At 53.3% G+C, this 18,265-nt stretch overlaps 1 protein-coding gene across 1 annotated transcript; it reads left to right on the top strand.

Annotated features, from left to right (window-relative positions):
• Positions 1-232: 232 nt before the first annotated feature.
• NET1 (neuroepithelial cell transforming 1) lies at positions 233-14,176 on the top strand. The gene is made up of 10 exons (XM_036401484.2): positions 233-363; positions 4,388-4,495; positions 6,073-6,240; positions 6,973-7,035; positions 7,527-7,623; positions 7,731-7,807; positions 9,248-9,505; positions 9,741-9,911; positions 10,669-10,855; positions 11,799-14,176. The coding sequence occupies exons 1-10, from the start codon at positions 271-273 to the stop codon at positions 12,176-12,178; spliced, it is 1,602 nt and encodes a 533-aa protein (XP_036257377.1). The 5' UTR covers positions 233-270; the 3' UTR covers positions 12,179-14,176.
• The last annotated feature ends 4,089 nt before the right edge of the window (positions 14,177-18,265 follow it).

Here is an 18,265-nt window from a genome sequence, read left to right as displayed (position 1 = left end):
CTCCAGGTCCCTCCTGTCCTGAGGAGCTCACAGCTGCACACAGCACTCAGAGGAACGAGCAGGAGCATTTTTGGGGAGAGTTCTGGAAGAATTTGGGGCTCCGGGAGGGTCCGCAGTGCCCCGGGCACTGACGGGGGCGTGGCTTGTCCTGATGGGGGCGTGGCTTGCGCGCTGCCCACGCCCCCCCTGCGGCGAGGTCGGGGGTGCGGCGCGCGGAGGGCGCAGATCGCGATGAGCGCGGGCTGAGGGCGGGTCGGGGGTGCCGCGGCCATGGTGGCGCACGACGAGCTCGGCGGGCTGCTGCCCATCAAAAGGACTATCCGGGTCATCGACGCGCAGAACCAGCACTTCAGGGAGCAGGAGGTGAGCGGAACAGGGGCTGGAGAGGGGGAAAAATGGAATTTAGTTGAGGGGAGAGTGGGGAGGGGGATCCACCTCAGCTTCCCGCTCTCCGCGTCTGAGGGGAGGGGGCGAGCTGGGCAGAGCGCAGCGCAGCCAGCGGTTTAAAGAACTCTCTCTCTATATATATAGATATGTATGTTTAAGTTCACCTCTATGTATACGTATATTTTGTGTGTGTGTATATGTGTGTATATATATATATATATATGCAATATAGTTAAGCTCATAGTCCTCAAAGAGTGAGACCAGGCAGCCACAACCGATGTCGGTGCCTCACCCAGCGATTTATAAACTGTATGTATGTTTAAGGCCATGTATATGTACGTATCTTTTTTATATGCATTTTATATATATGTATATAGGTTGTAGATACATCTGTATTTAAGATCATAGCCCCAAAGGCTGAGCCAAAACGAATCTCGGTGTCTCACCTGACCCCGCTCCCCCCAGGTGGCTTTTCATTAAAAACTCGCCGGCTCTCATTTAAAAATCGCCTGTTTCCATTATAAAATCGCCGGTCTCTCAGCGCTCCTTCCACTGACAGGATTTTTCCTAATTAGGTGCTTATTTGCTGCTTAAACCTTAGAGAAGCCCCTCGCGGATTTTGTCGGCCTTTTGAGGGCTGGTTTGTTTGCTGGCAGTATTGTTATTTTTATCGCGTGTTGTTATGCAGATGGCAATAATTGCTCTCCTCGGAGGTGTTCCCGAGCCTCCTGCTGCGACAGGAGCAAAAGTTCAGCAGCCAGGTAGGGCCCGGCAGCCTTGGGCTGGGTTTATTGCTCAGATTAGTGACGAGATGAGGTGGAAAAGTTAAAAAAAAAAAATCAAGGCGTCTCCAGACATGGCTGGGGTTTGAGGGCTCAGCGCCGAGTCACCGACCTCAGCAAATGCCGGCTTTGCAACAGCCAAACTTGGGCAATCTCATTGTGCAAAAGGGAAACCAGATGTTGGGGGAGAAATAACAGAAACCAGAGCTCTGGGAGGGGAGAAAATCGCCTCGAATTCTGAATTGTAGAGTGTGCCAGCACTCCTGTCTGAGCCGGAGTTTGGTGGGGAATATGGGGGCTGTTGGCTTTGGGAAAGCTCTGATTGTTCATCTTGAGGCTCTGCGTGTGAATCTCCCATGGAGGGGGTCAGGTGGTTGATGATTTCTGGCAGGAATTATTCAGGCTGCTGACTAAAATCCCTTTTTTGCTGAATTGGCTCGGGAGGAAAAGTTTCTGTCACGCGTGGTTTTGCCATTGCTCACCGTGTTTGTGTGGGGCACGTAGGAATCGCACTCGAGCAAGGGATCCTCGTAAAAACCACTAATTATTACCCAGCGCAGGGGAAAGGTTGTGGGCGTGCTGCTGAAGAAAACCTTGCTCAAAAGTAATGCCTGGTTTTCTTTCCAGCAAGGTGCAATCTTTTCGTGAGTTAACCTGCACTTAGGAGCGCTTGAAGGAATTTCAGGGGTGTGAAATCCCTCCTGGCTCAAAATTACCTTTAGTGGCTGCTCTCGTGATGTGATGTGAGAAATCGTGAAGATTTCTCGGGAAAAACAATATTTCCTGATGGAGCTGTTGACCCCGCTGGGGTTTTAATTATTCCAGAGTGCTGTAACACCCCTGGATTGTTACAGAAACCTCCCAGACTTTATTGTAATCTGGCTCCTGTAAGGAAGACGGCGCGGAGACAGGAGAGTCATTGTTTGCGAGTACAGAGCTAAAAAAGCCCGTCCCGAGCCCGAGTTATCCGCAGCATGAGCCGCCCGGGGTCTCGGCGGCGAGCCCGTGACCCCGGCTCCAGCAGCACTCAGCGCAGGATCTCATGTTCCTGCTCCCTGCCCCGCAGCAAACCATCTCCGGCAGGAGAGGAACAGCCACATGGGGTTTATTTGGCACTCGGAGCGCTCAGACACAAAGTGGGGGAATTTCTTTTTTTTTTTTTTTTTTTATTTTATTTTTTTTCTCTCATTTAAGAGAGGAAAAAAATGGCTTTTTGCTGAGCTGAGCTCAGGAATCCCTGCTGCCAGCCCTCGGGCACGTGCACGTGTCGCTTCAGGCGGGCACAGATGTGCAGGGACGGCATTCCCACATTCCCACATTCCCACACGGCCCCGGGCTCCCGGCCCTGTCACTGGATCTCTGCAGCGCTGACCCCTCGCCAGTGACCTGCTGGAGCCTCCTCCCCATGGCTCGAGGTTTCTTGCTTTTCATTTGCAGTGTCACATTTTGCTTTTCCAGGCTATTTTTATCCCTGGCCTTGCCGGAGCCGTGGGTGGCTTTGTGTCTGCATCTTCCCCGATTCAGTCCTGCGCTTTCTTAAGCTTCTCCAGGCCCGCGTCCCTTTATTTATCCTCCTGCCCTGATAGATGATTTTCTAGAAGTAAACACCTCCCTCTTCTTCCACTCAGAAACATCTGTGATACATTAAACCTTCCTTGTTGTCTTTGAGCCTGGCCTGACTATCCAACCTTTCCCTGACTGTCCCTGTCTGGAGTCAGTGGAGGAGTTCCTGGTGTCCCACTTGGAGTTCCTGGTGTCCCACTTCAACCCAGCTGAGGATCTCATGATCGAGGACACTTTCACAGCTTTCCTCCATGTTTATGGTACCCTCCTGACTCTGACATTCCCCAAACGCTTATAGCACAGCTTTGTGCCGTGCCAAGAGCTCTTTTCTTCCTGCACGGCTCATAAATTGTTTCTTTTCATGTTCCCCCCCTGCAAGTTTGAAGGCTGAGCTCAGGGTGAGCTCACCTCCTCCTCCTCCTCCTCTATTGCCCAACAGCGCGTGTGGGCAGGGCCGCTGCTGGGGTCGGGTTGCTGAAATCGGATCTTACACACACGTAGCTTTTGTGCTCCTTCATGACTGGAATCCAGCTCTGGGTGTTCCTATTCCTCTTTTCTTTGTCACTTCTGAGCGAAGGGTTTGGCCGCCGAGCTGGGCTGGGAATGGAAACAGCCCAGAGCTCGTCCTCAGCAGCCTCCACAGCCTTTTGAAAGAGTTCAGATCCAACAATAATTAACCAGTTTTAACCGAGGTGAACCCAAACTGAGGCCGTTCTGCTTCCCTGTCCCGGTGTGAGCTTGGTGCTGAGCAGTCTCCTGAGGATGAGTCACATCCAGCCCCGTGCCCGATGTTTGGCAGCACCGGGACAGTCCTGCAGCCCTTTCCAAGCCTTAACTCAGAGCCCATCTCTTCCCAGCTTCCCCCTGCGCACACCTTTCCTGCCCAGCCCTCACCACACAATATTTTTCATGTCAAACACGTCGAGCTGCCAACAGAATTTTCAAAACTGAAGCAGCAGGAGCTTTCCAGGGGCGTTTCCTCTTTCTTGGCAGCTTTTGGGTCGGGACAGACTTGAGCTCCGGGCAGGGATTAGCGGTGGAGAAAAGCAGAAGCTCCAACTTTCAAATCTAAACAACGTGTGAGAAAAATTGCAGTCATTGCAGGGGTGGGGGAGAGCAGCAGGAGGAGGAAACTGTGCAAAGTGAGGGGTTTCAGCTCTGTCTGTGTGCGTGTCCCTCGCAGCAATGTTCAGCTTGTGGTTGTTTGCTGCTTGTTAAAGGAGCTGCCCAGGCTGTGCTGGGCCCCCACTGCTGCCCTGCTCTCCAAAATAAAATGGAAAAACACATTCTTTCTCCAGAGGAAAAGATGAGAAAATGGAGAAGCAGATCCCAGCTCCATCTTTAGCTGCCACATCGTGTCAGAAAACACTTTAATCTATTTCTGTTCAAAGCATAACAGTCCCTGCTGGAGCCCTATTTTGAATTCTCACTGATGTTCTCTCACCTCTTTTAACACTGGGCAAAAACCTCTGCAGTTTAATTGCAGCCTTAAAGTTCAGACAAATATTTATAGCCTTGAAAGATGAATGGCTGCCTCCAAACACTCTCCTTGCTGTGTTTGCCACTCCTTAAGTGGGTTTATGCTTTTGGAAGCTGCCTGAGAAATTTCCGAGGGAGGCACAGCCAGGACAATTTGTTCTCTGCTTGCCTTGCAGGAGCCAAGCACGAAACGGGTCCGGCCTCTAGCACGAGTCACCTCCCTGGCCAGCCTGATCTCCCCTGTCAGAAATGGGGCAGTTCGACGCTTCGGGCAGACAATCCAGGTAAAAACAGGGCAAAAACCTGGAGATTTGGGCAAGGGATTGGTGGGATGGGGTGGAACAGGCACCCCGTGGGGTTTTGGGGTGTCTCTTGGAGCTCGGTGAGAGCTTTAGCACGAGTGTCCTCCCTGGCCAGCCTGATCTCCCCTGTCAGAAATGGGGCAGTTCAATGCTTTTAGTGCAGTTAGGAGCATGCTTAGGGTCAGTGATAGGGCCAGTGTGAATAGGATTATGTTTATTACTCTTCTTTAAGAGTTAAATCATATTCTTAAATGAGATTCTAAGGACTGGAAGGTGATTGTAATTAATATACTAGAAGAGTAGGATCCTCATCACTAGATAGAAATATAGAGGAATATTCATACAATGTCTACCCAGTGTCAGTGTCAGGAGGCTGCTTCAAGTCCAAAGTGGTGATTTGATGTGAAGTGGTGCTTAATTAGGCATACAATCCATGTTCAATCCAGGTAAAAACAGGGCAAAACCTGGAGATTTGGGCAAGGGATTGGTGGGATGGGGTGGAACAGGCACCCCGTGGGGTTTTGGGGCGTCTCTTGGAGCTCGGTGTGAGCTTTAGCACGAGTGTCCTCCCTGGCCAGCCTGATCTCCCCTGTCAGAAATGGGACAGTTCAACGCTTTTAGTGCAGTTAGGAGGATGCTTAGGGTCAGTGGTAGGGCCAGTGTGAATAGGATTATGTTTATTACTCTTCTCTGGGCTCAAACCAGATTCTAAGGACTGGAAGTCGATTGTAATTAATATACTAGAAGAGTAGGATCCTCATCACTAGATAGAAATGTAGAGGAATAATCATGCGATGTCTACCCAGTGTCAGGAGGCTGCTTCAAATCCAAAGTGGTGATTTGATGTGAAGTGGTGCTTAATTAGGTGTACAATCCAGGTAAAAACACAGCAAAACCTGCAGGTTTGGACAAGGGATTGGTGGGATGGGGTGGAACAGGCACCCCGTGGGGTTTTGGGGTGTCTCTTGGAGCTCGGTGTGAGCTTTCTCGGGGCTGGGAAGGGCTCCCTCAGGAGTGCACGGGTATAAAGTGCTGTGCAGACAGGTTCAACAGTAAATACAATCAACTGGTGCAGATAAAGAGCTGATAAAGTGCCCTGGGCCTGGGCCCACGTGTGCTGCAGCATGATGGGAGCTGACCCTGCTGCCCAGCACTGGCACAGCAGCCGCTGCCAAGGAGCTCTGTGCTCTCACCTGCAGATAACAGCACTTGCAAAACACCAGGGCAAAGCTCAAGTGGCTTCTCATTAACCTCTTCAGAACAAGAGTTATGATCCTTGTTTATTTACTTCCTCATACCTTGGAAATAGAGCCAAGCTTTGCCTTCCCATCTTCCTCGCAGGGAGAGGGGCATGGAGAACCTTGCCAAGCTCTGGGCTTCCTCAGCAGCTTGATTAAAGCTTTCCTTTATCTGAGGAAAAGTGTCTGGGTGTGTTTTCCTGCCCTGGATAACCCAGGGGGATGAAGGATTGGGAATGGGATGGATCATCTAATACTCCTGAAATCTTGGCTCTCCACGTTTGTTTTTAATATTTTTCGTTATTTTTTTAATGCCTGCAGTCGTTCACCCTTCGCAGCGACAGCAAATCCCCTGGCTGTGCCCAGAAGTCATGCAGCAGGTCTGCTGCCCCTACTCCCCCCAAGAGAAGGAACAGTGTCCTTTGGTCTGAAATGCTGGATGTCAACACGAAGGAATCCCTGAGCACCAAGGAAATCAAGCGCCAGGAGGTGACTGCCCAGGGAAAACGGGATTGGGAGCAGCAGCCGAGGCCTTCGGTCCCTTCCCTTGCTGGGAAAGGAGTAACAACCTCTGGGGGGGGGCTGCATCTTCCTGTGCACCTAAACCTGAGATTTATGTCTGCGTCAGCCATGGGAAAAGGAGGATTCCACTCTGGAATTCACCTCCCCTGTGTGACCCTTGGGAGATGCCAAACTTTCCACGGCATTCCTGAAATCCCAGCCCCGGCCCCGCTGGCTGCTCTGCAGCTGCCCCAGCCTCAGGTTCCTCGCAGAGCCAGCTGTCTTTCTTTCTCCTCCAGCTCCTGACAATTGGTTGGGAGCCAAGCAGCAAGGCCTTGGCTTGCCTTTTTCCTGGAGTTCTTGGACAAATCTTCTGGAGACGGCGCAGGAGCCACCGGAAGCCGCCTGGGATTTGACCTCTGCGGTTTCGGGGGTTTTGTGTTTGCAGCCTTGCCTGGCTAAAAGCAGTGATTTAAAAGGCTCTGGTATTTAATTTGGCTCGTGCAGGGGCCATCAGGGCTTTCACACGCTTGGAAGCAAAGCTGCTCTCTCAGGGCTAGGCAAGCAGATTTACTCAGGGTTGTCATGCCCAGGTGCCAGCGAGGGATCGGGGTGGCCAAAGGCCTATTCAGGGCAGGCTGTACATCATGGCAGCTGAAAGGCTCTTGCTGAGAGAGACCGGGATTCAGAATAACTCTGGGTGCTTTTTCCTTCCTCCAGGCCATCTATGAAATGTCCAGGGGAGAGCAGGACCTGATTGAAGACCTGAAGCTGGCCAGAAAGGTGAGTGGGATTTCTTCCTGCAGTCAGCGATGACATTCCAGGGAACAAAGAGGGATTTTTTGCACCTGCAAACGTGACGTGGGAGCTTTATCAGCCCAGAACCCCCAGTTTGAGAGCTGGCCCAGAAAGCTGACGTGAGCCCTGGTGTGATTGTAGCAAACCCAGCCATAAAAGGACTGTGCAGAGCTGCCCGGGGACTCCCTCTCCCAGCTGGGAATAGTCCAGACAGGAAAATGTTTTTCATTTAAGTCCTCCATACTTCACACTGAATGAATATTCTAGCATCAAATCAGTGTTACTCTTTCTGTTGCCTTCATTTCTTTCACCTGATAAATCAGTTTAAAGCACCAGCTTTGAGACACATTTGAATCAGTTTAAAGCACCAGCTTTGAGACACATTTGAATCAGTTTAAAGCACCAGCTTTGAGGCACATTTAAATCAGTTTAAAGCATCAGCTTTGAGGCACATTTGAATGTATTTTATTTGACAGGCCTACCACGACCCCATGCTGAAACTCTCCATCATGTCTGAGGAGGAACTCACCCACATTTTTGGGGACTTGGATTCCTACATTCCTCTGCATGAAGGTAAGAGCAGCTGGGTGGTTTGTGCTCGCTAGGATTTAACCTCTCTGCTTTCTCCTGTTACTCATTAGGGCATTGGTGCAATTCCTCTTTCCCTGTTTCCATTCCAGACTTACTGGCAAGCTTGGGAGAAGCAACAAAGCCAGATGGAACAGTGGAGCAGATTGGGCCCATCCTTGTGAAGTGGGTGAGTTCAGAACTTGGAATCAACAGGCTAAAACTGAGCTTAGAGAACGTTTAAAGGCAAAAGCTGCAGAGCTCTGGGGCTTCAGTGGCCCTCAGTGCAAGACTGGAAGGGAAATCCTGGCAATGCTGAAAACAATGGGATTCTGATGGCTGGAATTGGCCCCGATTTCACCCCAGAGACTTGGAATGATTTGCTGATTTAGGGTTGAAATGTCTGTGTCTCCTGGACTCTTTGTCCCAGTGTGATTCCAGAAGTGTTATCCCTGCTGATCCCAAACATTGGGAGCTTCATGGGCTCCATGTGCTCATCCAAACATTGGGAGCTTCATGGGCTCCCTGTGTTCATCCAGACATCAGGAGCTTCATGGGCTCCCTGTGCTCACCTAAACATTGGGAGCTTCATGGGCTCCCTGTGCTCATCCAGACATTGGGAGCTTCATGGGCTTTGTGTGCTCATCCAGACATTGGGAGCTTCATGGGCTTTGTGTGCTCATCCAGACATTGGGAGCTTCATGGGCTTTGTGTGCTCATCCAGACATTGGGAGCTTCATGGGCTCCGTGTGCTCATCCAAACATTGGGAGCTTCATGGGCTCCCTGTGCTCATCCAGACACTGGGAGCTTCATGGGCTCCGTGTGCTCATCCAAACATTGGGAGCTTCATGGGCTCCCTGTGCTCATCCAAACATTGGGAGCTTCATGGGCTCCATGTGCTCATTGTCCTCACAGGATCCAGACACTGGGAGCTTCATGGGCTCCCTGTGCTCATCCAAACATTGGGAGCTTCATGGGCTCCCTGTGCTCATCCAGACACTGGGAGCTTCATGGGCTCCATGTGCTCATCCAGACACTGGGAGCTTCATGGGCTCCATGTGCTCATCCCAGACATTGGGAGCTTCATGGGCTTTGTGTGCTCACCTAAACATTGGGAGCTTCATGGGCTCCCTGTGCTCATCCAGACACTGGGAGCTTCATGGGCTCCATGTGCTCATCCAGACACTGGGAGCTTCATGGGCTTTGTGTGCTCATCCAGACATTGGGAGCTTCATGGACTCCCTGTGCTCATCCAGACATTGGGAGCTTCATGGGCTCTGTGTGCTCATCCAGACACTGGGAGCTTCATGGGCTCCCTGTGCTCATCCAGACATTGGGAGCTTCATGGGCTCCGTGTGCTCATCCAGACATTGGGAGCTTCATGGGCTCCATGTGCTCATTGTCCTCACAGGATCCAGACATTGGGAGCTTCATGGGCTTTGTGTGCTCATCCAGACATTGGGAGCTTCATGGGCTCCCTGTGCTCATCCTCCTCACAGGATCCTCCCTTATCTTTTTATTGGGGAAAATACCCCAGTGAGTGTTGTAGAGCTCCCTGAGTTTGCCATGTGATGACACCTGCTTTTCCCACGGGGAATCTGACTCCTAAATCTCCTCTGTTCCCTGCAGTTACCCCGACTCCACGCCTACAAAGGCTACTGCAGCAACCAGCTGGCAGCCAAAGCGCTCCTGGATCAGAAGAAGCAGGACAGGAGGGTGCAGGATTTCCTGCAGCGCTGCCTGGAGTCTCCCTTCAGCCGCAAGCTGGACCTTTGGAGCTTCCTGGACATCCCTCGGAGCCGCCTGGTCAAATACCCCCTGCTCCTCAAGGAGATCCTGAGGCACACTCCCAAGGACCATCCCGACATCCACATCCTGGAGGAGGCCGTGAGTGATCCTGGTTTGCTTCTTCTGACCCAGGGATGAAATGTGGGAGCTCCAAAATTCCTCCTTAAAACCCTCAGCAGTTGCCAGGGGGGTTTTCTTGAGGGGCACAAATCTGTGACAGGGAAAGTGAGGGATCAGTCCATGTGGATTGCATCCTTGGGAGCTGTGAAGGAGACAAGCAGAGGTCACACAGGGAAGCAGGTAATCCCTCTTAATCGTTTGTTTGGGTTTTTAGATCTCCATAATCCAAGGAGTCCTCTCTGACATCAACCTGAAGAAGGGCGAGTCTGAGTGCCAGTACTACATTGACAAGCTGGAGTACCTGGATGAGAAGCAGAAGGATCCAAGGATTGAAGGCAGCAAAGCTTTACTGTGCCACGGGGAGCTGAAGAATAAAAATGGACACGTAAGTCCCTTGGTTTTTACTAATTAATTCTCAAACCTGGTTTAAACTCAGAGCAGGACTGGGAGCCTTCCATCCTTAGGGGTAGTTTGGATATTGGATAAAAGAGCAGAGGAAAATCTCATCATTGTCAGCCTCATTTCAGGGTGTAAGGGAAAGTTTCCTGCTGACAGCTCCACGATTGCCTTTGGGAAGCTGGAAAATCATTAGCACAGAGTGCCCACAGAAAGTGCTCTCCATCCAGAGGGATTTCCTGCCGCTGTTTACTTCCCAGTAGTGCTCTGACATTCCCCATTAGGAGCTCTTCCAAACAAAAGGGTTCCTACAAAAGCCTGTTTGCTTTGGGCTGGGCTGGGCTGCCTGGAGTTTATCTCCCACCCACTGCACTCTGGGCTTTGCTGCCTTTTGTCCTGATTTCAACCTCAAATCTTCTCATGTTTTCTCTCTTGATTGGAGGAGATTTTTTTGTTGTTGTTTAATTGGCTGTTTTACTCACGCACACGAGGCATTCCATGCACAGAGGAAAGATATGGCTCCTAATCATCCTATCCCGGGCACCTGGGAATCATCATTCCCTTTCTAGGGATCAATAAAATGATAAAGCTGCTGATGTAATCCTGGCGTGTGCCAGACCTCGGCATTGTCACCGGAGACTCTGAAAGTTATTGTGGGTGAAACTGCAGATAAGGTGGCCTTGAATCCCACAGGATGTGTGAGCTCATGGAGTTCAGAGTGAACACTGGGATGTTCTCCCTTCCAGAAGCTCTACGTCTTCCTCTTCCAAGAAATCCTGGTGCTGACGCGGCCGGTGACCCGCAACGAGCGCCAGGCGTTCCAGGTGTACCGCCAGCCCATCCCTGTCCAGGAGCTGCTCCTTGAGGACCTCCAGGATGGAGATGTCAAAATGGGAGGCTCCTTCCGAGGAGCTTTTGGAAATTCTGATAAAGGTACGGATCTCTAGGAGCATCGGGGACTAGCACGGTCGGGATGGATGGAGACGAGAGATCTCTGAAACCAGGGGGTGGAATTTGGGGTTTATTGCACAGGGCCTGGGTGCAGGGGCCTGCTGGGATTTGGGGTTTATTGCACAGGGCCTGGGTGCAGGGCCCTTTTGGGATTTGGGGTTTATTGCACAGGGCCTGGGTGCAGGGGCCTTTTGGGATTTGGGGTTTATTGCACAGGGCCTGGGTGCAGGGCCCTGCTGGGAGCTGCCAGCCACAGCTCAGAGCAGGCCTGAGAGAAGAGAGGGGCAGAGAGGATGAGAGGGTGAGAGAGTAAGGGAGTAAAAAAGGGTAAGAGAGTAAAAGGGTAAGAGAGCGAGGTTCCTGTTCCAATACCATAAATCTTCTTCTGTGTTGAATATTCTGATTCTCACTGACCAATCCAGTACAATACACAATTCCTAGAGCATTTCCATACAGCCTATAAGAATCATTACATTACCATCCTGTGTTACATTTTAAACCCTACAAACTCCTCTTTGGGCCCCTTCTGCCAAGCTGTAGGGTCTGCTCTGCCCCTTGGGCCTGTCTGCAAGCAGAGGGTGTTGTTCCATCAAAAGGGGATCACCTTCAGCCAGCCATGCCATTGTTTTCCAGTTGTTCAGTAACTGAGGGATCTCAAAGCTTGCCTTCACTTCAATCTTGCTTGTAGTTTCCATATTCCCAAAATCTTTTGCCAGACAATCATATTTATAAGGCTTTCCTGTTTCATCTCCCCCAACACGGATCCAATCAGCCATGAATTCACAGCTGGGGCTTGGATTAGAAAACATCTTTGTCTCCCTGCTGGATTTTTGGGATTTGAGGGGGCTTTGTTGGGATTTCAAACCTACCAATGGAACCTCTACATGCCGCCTAGGAGCTGATCAGCTTTTCCCTTTATCCCCAGCCAAAAACATCTTCCGAGTCCGTTTCCAGGACCCCAGCCCAGGCCAGTCGCACACGCTGCAGGCCAACGACGTCTTCCACAAGCAGCAGTGGGTGAACTGCATCCGCACGGCCATCGCCCCGTTCCAGAGGAACGTTCCCGCCCCCGAGCTCAAGGGGCTGCCCGAGCTGAGCGAGGAGTGCGAGGAGAACAACCCCTCGGTGCCCAACGTCCCGGCCCAGCAGCGCCTCTCGGGAACATCCCCGATGGAGCTGGACGAGAGCGCGGCCGCGCCGGACTCGGGGGAGGCCAAAGGGCTGAAATCCCACAGAACCTCATCCGGGCACCGGAAATCCAGGGAGAAGCAGCTCAGCGGGAAGCGGAAAGAAACGCTGGTGTAAGGAGGCAAAGGAGCCCCGGTGGCACCCCGGGGGAAAACTGTTAATTTATAAATAATTCCGTGTACATTTTGTGCCGGGAGCGCCTTGGGAGCGCTCCGCGGGTCGGATCCTGGGTTTATGTTGGAATGGCAGCTACTGGTGTGCAGTTACTGTTGAACTGGGGTCTGTTTTTACGCTCTGAACCCATGAGGGGTTTCCAAAACACTCGTGGCACATCTGAAGAGCAAATTTGGGTTCCTGGAGGTTTTCCACAGCCGTGGTAGAGGATGGAAAATAAAGTGGAATTTTGGGCAGCACCGGGGGTTTTGATCAACACTGCAAAAGTCCCTTAAAGGACTCAACACCTGAGGTCACTCTGGTGTGGGGTTATGGTAATTCCTGCAAATTTGTGTGTTCCTAAAGGAAAAATCCTACAAAAACAGACCCCAAGTTCAACAGGTTCTCAATTCACCTACTGGAATCTTTGATCTCTGTGTGTCCTTTGTACATTCCTCTGTCTCACTCTTGTATCCTGCCAACTATTTAATTTTTTTATTAGTTTTGTTTCAAGTTTGGGGGTTGGGATTTTGGGGTGGTTGGGTTTGGTTTTTTTCGTTTCCTTTGATTGGTTTTTTTTTTATTTTTGTATTTTTGTTGCTCAGACTTGGCATTTCCTTTCCAGTACTTGATCCTTCGTGCTCCGAGGGGTGATGTCCAACTGTCCCTGACATCGCTCCGGAGCAATCCACGGGCTGGGGGGAGACACTACTGAAAGAGAACTGCTTTACTCTAGGGTGTAGGAAGGTTGTAGGCACGTTGTAAAAGGGTTTGGGGAGCAGTGAGTAGAGGGGTAGCAGGGAGTGAAGGTAGATTCCGTGTTTTTGTTGCCTTTGGAAATGAAACACTTCCCTCAGGGAAGCAGGACTTGGAGGCAACCAAGGGGTTCTTGCATGTGGTAGAAAGGTAGAGGAGAGGAAGAGTTGGAGCTGTGAGGAGAGGAGGAGGAGGAGGAGTGGTTGTAAATACTCAGGGTGGCAGCACTGCCATCTTCTAGCACTCCAAAGATCCAGGGAAAACCCAGGGAAAGACCCAGCTTGGGAATGGCGCTGCAGTGTCATGGGAAACAACGTGGTTTCTGAGCACAGGGGGTGACCCTGAAATCCAGGACTGGGATCCTGAAATCCCTGTGACCCAAAATCCAGGACTGGGATCCTGAAATCCCTGTGACCCAAAATCCAGGACTGGGATCCTGCAATCCCTGTGACCCAAAATCCAGGACTGGGATCCTGAAATCCCCGTCACCTGAAATCCAGGATAGAGGACTGGGATCCTGATATCCCTGTGACCCAAAATCCAGGACTGGGATCCTGAAATCCCCGTCACCTGAAATCCCAGAGTGGGATCCTGCAATCTCTGTCACCCGAAATCGGGGACTGGGATCCTGAAATCCCCGTCACCTGAAATCCAGGATAGAGGACTGGGATCCTGCAATCCCTGTCACCTGAAATCCAGGATGGGGGACTGGGATCCTCCAGTCCATATGACCTGAAAATCTGGGATGGGGGACTGGGATCCTGCAATCCCTGTGGCCCAAAATCCAGGAGTGGGATCCTGCAATCCCTGTGACCCCATAATCCAGGAGTGGGATCCTGCAGTCCCTGTCACCTGAAATCCAGGAGTGGGATCCTGCAATCCCTGTCACCTGAAATCCAGGAGTGGGATCCTGCAATCCCTGTCACCCCATAATCCAGGAGTGGGATCCTGCAATCCCTGTCACCCCATAATCCAGGAGTGGGATCCTGCAGTCCCTGTCACCTGAGATCCAGGAGTGGGGAGCCATATCCCAAAATCCATCCAGGCTTGGGGAGCGGTGGCTCCACATCCAGGGATTGCGATGCCTGTCCCGTGTCCGGCTGGGCGCTCTGGGAATGGGCAGAGGTGTACATAGACACAGTGTGTGGTTCTCTGTAAATGTTGTACAGTTTCCAGTGCCAAGTTCCATTAAATCCTGACAGCCTCTCCTGCCTCATCCGAGTCCTGCCTGGGAGGGAGGGACGGAGGGATGTGTCCGTGCTCAGGAGCTGGCTCAGGGTAAGGACAGAGGAGGCTCCAGGAGGAGCCCCTGCCCTCCTGCCATGATTCTTCCATGTCCAGGCAGGACAAGCTGGAATTGTACAGCTCCGTGTCCTGTTGTTTGCTGTGTCCAGGCAGGACACGAGCAGAGCAGCTGAGTTCATGACTGTGCTCAGTTTGCCAGGGAAAGGGAGCACTGGGATTCCACCCCCATCAGCAGGAGGGCCCTCATTTAGTAAATGTCAAATCCTGGGGAAGGGGATCCTGCTGGGCTGATCCCAAGGAAGCTTCCGGGGAGTTGCTGTACCAGGATAAACCCATCCAGTTTTCCCAGTTTTCCCGAAAACCTCCAGCCTGAACTTGCATGGGGTGTCCAGGCTTGGCTGCAGCTCCGGGAGAGCAATCCTGGCTCCAGGCTGGCCCCACTCTCCTGGGAGTGAAGGAAGGAGCAGCTCGGTTTTAGGGACAGGATCTGCACATTTACAGATGGGATCCGTGGGATGGGATCCATGGGATGGAATGATGGACACTGGGATCTCTCCCAGGGCCAGGGGTCCCGGCCCCGGGCTGGCCCCGCTCCCCCAGGAGGAAGGAGCAGCTCGGTTTGCTCGGTTTTAGGGACAGGATTCACAGCCGGGCCCTGACCTCTGAAGCTGATTTGATCCAGAGGGAATTCAGCCCTTCCCGAGCAGGGAGAAGCTGGGATAATGGCTCTTTGCAAAAAGGCATCAGTGAGCTGCTGGAGCCAGGGAGAGGAAATCCCAGGACTGTCTGCTGGGCTGGGGCTGTGTCTCCTCAGCCCGCAGCCGACAGCAAATCAGCCACAACTCCCTAATTCCTTTGGAAGTCATTCCCTTTAAACAATTCCCCACAACTCCTGCTGGTTCCTCTCCCTGCTCTGTCCCTCCTGCAGGAATGTGCAGCTGGCTCAGCCCTCCCTTCTCCAGACTAAACAAGCCCTGCTCTCCTGGATTCCTCCCATGCAGTTCCACGGGCTCCTGGCTCTCTCCGTGCCTCTGCTGAGCCAGGACCCCCATCCCATGGCTGTGGAACCCCGGGATACAGCAGGATGAAGTTCCCAAGGGCAGAGGGCAGCCTGTGGTGCCATCCCTGTGCCAGGAAGGGGCCGGGGCTGGGGCCGTGCCCGGGGCTGTGGCGCCTCCGCCCTGGGTAAGCAGCTCCCGGATCCGTGCTTGCCCTCGGGATCCGCCCGGCTCCGCAGCGTGCCCGGGTGGGACCTTCCCGGAGCCGGGATCACAGCTGGGGTCACTGGGGGGCAGAGCCCTCTCCAAGAACTCCCACATCCCAGTCCCAGCCTCTTCTCTGTGGGGACATCGGGGATCAGGGTCCCTGCGCTCCAGCTTTGGGAGCTGCCCTTGGATTTGGGAATCTCCGTGTGAGCAAGGTCTAACACAACCCACAAACCACCAAATCCCAAAGTTTACTCCAACAGCCCCGAGACCCTCACAGCCATCCTGGGACCAACCCCGAGCCCACCCTCTCCAAAATCCCATTTTCCACGCTAAACCTTGGCATTGTTTCTGCTGGGATTTGTGGAGATCCCTCCCCTCCCCACATGCTGGGATCAGTCTGGGCTCGTGCAGGGACAGGAGGGCCCCACGGAGCTTTCCCTGTCGGAGCCGTTTCCCTCTCCGCCTCCCAACTTTCTCTCTTTCCATGAATTCATCCCCCTCCCGCCCCCCGCCGCGTCTGCAGCTGCAAACCCAGACACATCTGTGCACATCTGGGGAGAATCCAGCTGGAAGCTTTTCACCTCCTGCACTGGGGGAATTTCCCCCCCCATTCCCTGTTTGAGGCCCCTCAAAGCCAGACACCGAGCCTGGAAAGCTCCGTGTGAGGCTTTGTGGGGCCCTCCTTCATCGCAGCTCCAACTTTTCCAGCTCCAGGTGGAGACATCCCGGGAAATTCAGCTGCCACAATCCCGGCAGCGGCGGCTGCGTGCTCCCCACCCCACCATGGTGGTCTCCCCTTCCCTGTGCGACCCCACAGCCCACCCCGGATGCTGTAATTGGGCCATAAATCCTGGGATTTTATGGGCCAGCAGGAACTTTTACTGGGATCGTTATCCTGATAGATGAGGCGCACTTAAAGCACAGACAAAATCAAGGGCTGGCTTTGACCTTCTCCTGAAAATTGATGTGAGGATGGGATGGGATGGGACGGGATGGGATGGGATGGGATCCATGGGATGGGATGGGATGGGACAGGATGGGATGGGAGATGGTGAGTGCTGGCAGTGGCTGCTGGTCACAGGGGTGTAAAGGAATGGGATGGGATGGGATGAGAGGTGATGGGTGCTGGTCATGGGAATGGAATGGGATGAGATGGGATAGGATGGGATGAGAGGTGATGGGTGTTGGTCATGGAGAGGTCATGGGGAGATGATGGGTGCTGGTCATGGGGATGGGATGGGAGATGATGGATGCTGGCAGTGGGTGCTGGTCACAGGGATGGGATGGGATGGGATGGGAGATGGTGGATGTCAGCACGGGATGCCTTTCATGGGAAGGAAGCAGCAGATTCCAGCTTTGATCCACACCAAGGGCCACAGCACAACCCCTCCACCCCCAGCCAGGTGACACAGGCACCCCAAATGCCCCCATCCGAGCTCCGGCCCCTCTGCCACGGTTTGAACCAGCACCTGAACCCTCCCAGGGCTCCAAACCCCGGTGATCCGTCAGGATTTGCTTCTCCCAGGTGGATCCGGGCCAGCTCTGCCTCCCCACGGCTCTTCCCGCCAGTTTGGAGTGGATCTAATTAAATCTGGAGCGGAGCAGCGAGCGAGGGCAATCAGACAGATAATTAGGGAGCAGCTCTTGCACGGGAGGAGCTGCCAGGGCCTCCCCTCCCCGAAACCTCTCACCAGACAGGTTCCCAGCACGCCTCCCACAATTCCTCCCGGGAATTGCAGCGTTCCACACGCCCAGGGCTTTCTCCATGTGAGGTTTTCCCCAGCAGGGCGATCCCCTCCCAGATTCATCCCACCATTCCTCAGCTGTCCCATGGGCTGGCTGTTGGTTTGTGCCCTTCCCTCCAAATCCCACAGCTCAAAATCCTCACTGGGTTAAACTGGGATCAACTGGTGCCCATTTCCCATGGCTGAGAAAGTGAAATTGTCTTCTGCTGTCTGTGGGACTTCCGGCTCCAGCAGCTCCTTGATCCGGCTGGGGAAAGGTCACTGGACTGTTGTGGGCACAGAGGAAAGAGGGATGGAATCCATGGATGGATGGATGGGATCCACGGATGGATGGATAGATGGAATCCATAGATGATGGATGGATGGATGGATGGATGGATGGATGGATGGATGGATGGATGGATGGATGGATGGATGGATGGATGGATGGGATCCACGGATGGCTGGATGCAGAAACACTTCCTCATTTGTCACTGTCCCCTCCTTTACACCCTGAGTAAGAGATGAGTAAACCCAGCCTGACAATGGGGAGATCCCTCAGCTCAGCCCTGAGTAACAGGGCAGGACCCCACACCCCTGCCCTGCTCCAGCCCCGGAGGAGGCCCCGGAGGTGACTCAGGGCCCCGGCAGCTCCAGGTGGGAGCGGCAGCTCTGGACAGCCGGGATCTGCCAGGACCTGCACGGGGATCCTCCCTCGGTGCCTTTGATGTGCTGCCAGCACCGCCTGGGGCTGGGGAGACTGGGGGGGACCCCTGCACCTCCTTTGTACAGCCCCAATCCCCTCCAAAATACCCCTGAAACTGGGGAAATGGCGTGTGTCACCCCGAAACCACAGCCCAAACCCCTAATGAGGGCTTTGCTGGGATCTGAAACGCCACCGTGGGAGCAGCGGGACGAGAGCCAGGGTGGCCCAAGGGGGTTGGGTGACTCCTCTTCCCCAGCTCCCAAACCTTCTGGATCCATTCCCATTCCTGCCTCCTCCGCCTGCTGCGGGGAGAGGCACTGGGAGGGAGGAGGCTCCATCTCCATCTCCTCCTCCTCCTCCTCCTCCTGGCCGCGGCGTGCCGGGGCAGAGCCGCGTGCCGGCGGGGAGCACC

Source organism: Molothrus ater, chromosome 5, assembly GCF_012460135.2.
Source record: "Molothrus ater isolate BHLD 08-10-18 breed brown headed cowbird chromosome 5, BPBGC_Mater_1.1, whole genome shotgun sequence".
In the NCBI taxonomy this organism is placed as follows: domain Eukaryota; kingdom Metazoa; phylum Chordata; class Aves; order Passeriformes; family Icteridae; genus Molothrus; species Molothrus ater.
The sequence above is the reverse complement of the archived record's forward strand: the minus strand, read 5'-3'. Positions and strand labels throughout refer to the sequence as shown.